Source organism: Branchiostoma floridae, chromosome 8, assembly GCF_000003815.2.
Source record: "Branchiostoma floridae strain S238N-H82 chromosome 8, Bfl_VNyyK, whole genome shotgun sequence".
Classification (NCBI taxonomy): Eukaryota; Metazoa; Chordata; class Leptocardii; order Amphioxiformes; family Branchiostomatidae; genus Branchiostoma; species Branchiostoma floridae.
Window position 1 is genome coordinate 24521194 of NC_049986.1, and position 5207 is coordinate 24526400.

Consider the following 5207-nt stretch of genomic DNA (forward strand, 5'->3'; position numbering starts at 1 on the left):
TTCATCAGCTTTTCCATATTTCTTCACATATCTTTTCACACAAACATCAACAGTTTCTTGACATATTGACAAAATCATCCTAAGTCACACAGATGTTCCTTGTTTGTCACATGTTTCTTTTTGCACCACACAAACTATCTCTTTTTAAACCATCAACTTTTCCTCATTTATTTTCACACAAACATCAACAGTTCCTTGACATCTCGACCAAGACGTCTTGAGTCACAGCCAAGACGTCTTGACTCTTGACCAAGATGTCTTGACTCTTGATCAAGACATCTTGACTCTTGACCAAGACATCTTGACTCTTGACCAAGACGTCTTGACTCTCGACCAACATGTCTTGAGTCACAAACCTGTTCCTCGTACGGCAGGAAAGCAATGTTAATCTCCTTGAGAGTCCGCAGGAACTTGGCAGCGGTGGACTTACACAGCTCGTTAAACAGCTCGTCCGGGCAGGCTAACGAGGCAGAGAGGGGAGAGAGAGCGAGAGAAGAGAAGAGAGGAGTTTAAACGAAAGGTTTTACCGACCTGCTGTTCGTACGGCCGGAACGCCATGTTGATTTCTTTCAGGTTCTTGAGGAATTTGGCAATGGGATGCTTCGCGATTTGCTCAAACAACTTTTCAGGACAGGCTGTAAACAAACAAACAAACAGAACAAAGGAAAACAAAACAATTACACACGAGACAATGGAAAAATAATAAGTCAAGGAAAATGTGAGATGGATAGATAAAATAAAACTTCACCACATGGAAATGCTCATCACAACAATAAATAAAATACATCAAAAATTTGTACAGGATAACACGAACATATAGGATACATTGTACATTCAAATAAACAATGATCAAAACAAAAAAAATGTTTCCAAACAACAAAACTGAATTCACAATGGCCATTTACATTCAACGCAATAATGCAGCTACATGCAAAATGCACATGTGTATGGGCTCCTTCAGTCCATATAAACATGGTAAAATTCTAATTGATATAAATAAAATCAGTGTTCGGCTATGGCTTATAAGTCCTGTACAAGAATGACAGTCTCTGCCACATAGGGCACACCAGTTCAGCTATAAACACAATAGCAATGTTCTTAATCCACAACCACATGTTTTTCAAGAGCTGATGTGTCGAAGAACACCTATCTTCTTCTTCCCAGACATGTCGGCTCTTAAAAAAAACATGGTTGTGAATGAAGAACATTGTTACTGTAATATCATAAATGTTTGTCTGTGTTCCACTGTGTTATCAACGTTTGTTTGTGTCCCCGAGTTATCCGTGCCTTCCATAAAGTAGACATGCGCTGCCCGGTACATGGTGTTATGGGCTGTGCCGAAATAATAACTGTGATATCATAAAGGTTTGTTTGTGTCATAAACGTTTGTTTGTGTCATCAACGTTTGTTTGTGTTCCTGAGTCATCCGTACCTTCAGTGAAGTAGACATGCGCTGCCCGGTACATGGTGTTATGGGCTGTGCCGAAACAATAACTGTGATATCATAAACATTTGTTTGTGTTCCACTGTGATATCATAAGGGTTTGTTTGTATCATAAACGTTTGTTTGTGTTCCTGAGTTCCCCGTACCTTCAGTAAAGTAGACATGCGCTGCCCGGTACATGGTGTTATGGGCTGTGCCGAAATAATAACTGTGATATCATAAACATTTGTTTGTATCATAAACGTTTGTTTGTGTTCCACTGTGATATCATAAGGGTTTGTTTGTATCATAAACGTTTGTTTGTGTTGCTGATTTCTCTGTACCTTCAGTGAAGTAGACATGCGCTGCCCGGTACATGGTGTTATGGGCTGTGCCGAAATCCCTCATCAGCAAGTTCACGGACTGTGGGGGGAGGGGGAGAAATTTAGGAAGGGTGGGGATAGGGGGGTTCAAGACAGAGGAAAGAGGAAGGGAATAAGTCATGATTATCCACACATCACTGTAAAGGCTGCAAAATTATTCAACACACTTTGCCTGATCTGAGAGGCAAGAATAGGACATCTGAGGACATGGGAATCCTTACAGTACAAGCATTGGACATTCCAATAAACGAAAGAGATGTCTCCAGCTTTTAAAATTTTCCCGTCGAACTCATTTGTTTAGGAGCCCAAGTTGTTGATTTTCCTGGTAAGATATGTCAGTTTTAGCTTCTGAAAATATACTTTTTTTATGCCATTTTGCGACGGATGGGGTAAAAATTATTTTCCATCCCAACAAGCAAATTTCCGTCCTGGAAACAGCCCTGGTATCAATACTCAGGACAACGTGCTACGTAATACTATACAATGTGTCTTACACTTTTACACCCTACACAGAGGAGGACTTAGCATCAAGGTTTGAGTTTGAATGTTACCTTTTTACTATTGGAATCAAACAACAAAGGGCTACAATGTTTCTGGCTATATTTCTAACCATCTTTCTGTTAAGGTAGCACTTGGCAGCAAACTTGTGTTAGTTAGGGGCTAGACAGCTGGGAGAAGGTAAGGCAATACAAGATCTAACATGTTCCCTCAGCTTAAACATCGAAACTGCGGCATATAGAAGAAAGCAGCCCCGCTAGCCTCAACCCAAACCAGACAAACCTCCTCGGTTGGCGTGATTAGGTAGATGGCGTCCATGTTGGGAATCGGTTGCCGCCGCTTTTCCAAGTCCTCCACCACTGGGGGCGAAAACAACACCGCGTGAAACAGTTACTATGGAAACGACGCAGTCGCGCCCGTACCTACCTTCTCCACGGGCGTGATGAGATAAATGGCGTCCATGGTCATCAGGGGCTCCCGTCTCTTCGTGATGTCCTCCACGACTGGGAAAAAGGGGCGGGTTAATTAACTAATGATTAACTCGCTATTCGGGTCAAGACGAAACAGGATACCCAGTCACCATGACATGCAGGAAACATGCATTATGTCTTCCACGACTGGGGACAGTCGGGTTAGCGTGGCGGTTAATTAACTAGTCATTAACTCGCTAACCGGGTCGGGATGAAACATGACACCAAGTCACCAAACATGCATTACATCCTCCACGACTGTGGACAGAGTTGGGTTAATTAGTGTGGCGGTTAATGAACTAGTCATTAACTCGCTAACCAGGTTGGGACGAAACATGACACCAAACCATCATGACAGGCTGGAAACATGCATTATGTCTTCCATGACTGCAGACAGAGTTGGGTAAGCGTGGTGGTTAATTAACTAGTCGTTAACTCATCCCTAACCAGGATGAATCACAGCATCCAGTCACCACAACATGCGGGATACATGCATTATGTGCTCCACAACTGAGAGAGGATTGGGTTAATATAATACCAGGGTTTAGTCATTAACTCACTAACTAGGGCAGAGCAAAACCCGCAAAACATGCATTATGTCCTACACAACTAAGGAAAATGTTTGGGTTAATCACCGGGTAGGTTAACTAGTCATTAACTTGTTAACTAGGTCTCCAAGACATGCAACCATGCAAAAAGCAAGGCAAATATTACACCACAACAGGACAAACATTCAGATTTATTTATCTATTGATGAATATTTAGAGTGGTCCCTTTTGCTTTTCCATCATGTGGTTTCCTGATGAAGCCCTTACAAAATCATAACAAATCAGGGTACAAATTCTAAAGAAGATTAGTTAACCTTAACCTGACAATAAAGTACAGTAACATGCATTCATGTTAATATAACATAAAGTCGTCATCATCAAGCAGTAATGAATCATACAAACAACCGATAAGTCAAAACCAAAACAAGGTGTAGGGATGGGAAAGAAATGACCAATGAAACAATCTTTTGCTAATCTAATAGTAATATCATGCATCAAGTGACAAGACATAACAAAATGTATACATTTATCATAATTCACTCAAAATGCACAATAAAACATCAAACGCATTACAGTTGAATAACAGATAAATTACTTGCAATGAAAATATAAGAAGTGTGAACAAAAATACAAAGCAATCATTCAATCTCTTTACCATGGCTGATATTTGTACTCATCTCTTACTGCACATAACTTTTCTTTAAAATGTTTTTCCAGACTGTCAGAATTATATATTATTAGAAACCTCTGAAAACATTCACAACAAATCATATGTTTTTTAGAACTTTTGTGATATTGTTACCATTTCAAAGGCAGTCTATTATCAAATTTAAGTGTATAAGTGGCGATTTAGGTCATCAAAGTTCGACTGTAAACAAGATTTCTGGGTACATGAGCTGAAAAAGGGGGGGGGGGGGCTTTGGTATAGTCATGCTCTTTGAAATCAAGCATGCTCACAACATAAATAAACAACAAATAAACAAGTGTTTACTCACTGGTGATGCCCTCGGAGGTGATGTCCGTCATGCTGCAGCATGCTGAAACCATCCGCATGGACAACTTATCCACAACCAGCACCTTCCACTCCCCTTTCTTCCTTAGGGGTTTGATCACATCGTTCATAATACCTGTAACCATGGAAACACTCAGTAAGCAAACAAACAAACAAACACCTTCCACTCCCCCTTCTTCCTTAGGGGTTTGATCACATCGTTCATAATACCTGTAACCATGGAAACACTCAGTAAACAAACAAACAAACAAACACCTTCCATTCTCCCTTCTTCCTCAAGGGCTTGATCACATCGTTCATAATACCTGTAACCATGGAAACACTCAGTAAACAAACAAACAAACATGAACACATCCGTATACACCTGACTATGCCGGTTAAGCCATTTTCATTTTCATATACATCAAAGATCAATATTGAAGCCATGATGGGGTGATTGTTTGGGTCAGGGGTTTGCAACCCATCCAGTGTCCAAAGACAACAAGAAAACACTTCCAAAGACAAAATAGTAGCACCAGGATTATGTTTATCAGAGAAGCCCACAACAAAATGCTAGTTTATTTTCCAGCTTCCTGTGTTTCATGATGCCTTTATTTAAAATTATAGATATGTGTGTGAACCAACAATTCAATTTGGTTTGGCCCAGTGAAACACCCCACACAGACAGCAGCCTACCCTGGCATAAGCCAACAGACACATTTTATCACCCCTGTGAGTGAGAGTAATGACACCAGTTCTCTGTAATGTACAACTGTACCTAACCCAGTATTACAGCATACATAGGGAGGGGCCTTGAAGGGTTTACCTGCATGAAAACCTCCACAGATATTAGAGAACACAGGGGGCCTGAAGGGGTTTTATCAACATGGAAAC

At 40.6% G+C, this 5207-nt stretch overlaps 1 protein-coding gene across 1 annotated transcript in view; it reads right to left on the reverse strand.

The window, feature by feature from the left end:
* The window catches only part of LOC118421719 (syntaxin-binding protein 1-like), a gene marked incomplete in the record, with an annotated part of 32625 nt that overhangs the window by 18066 nt on the left and 9352 nt on the right, over positions 1–5207 (reverse strand). Inside the window, 4 exon segments of the mRNA XM_035829212.1 lie at positions 532–635; positions 1768–1846; positions 2731–2807; positions 4318–4449. Of these exon segments, the coding sequence (XP_035685105.1) occupies positions 532–635; positions 1768–1846; positions 2731–2807; positions 4318–4449 (392 nt within the window).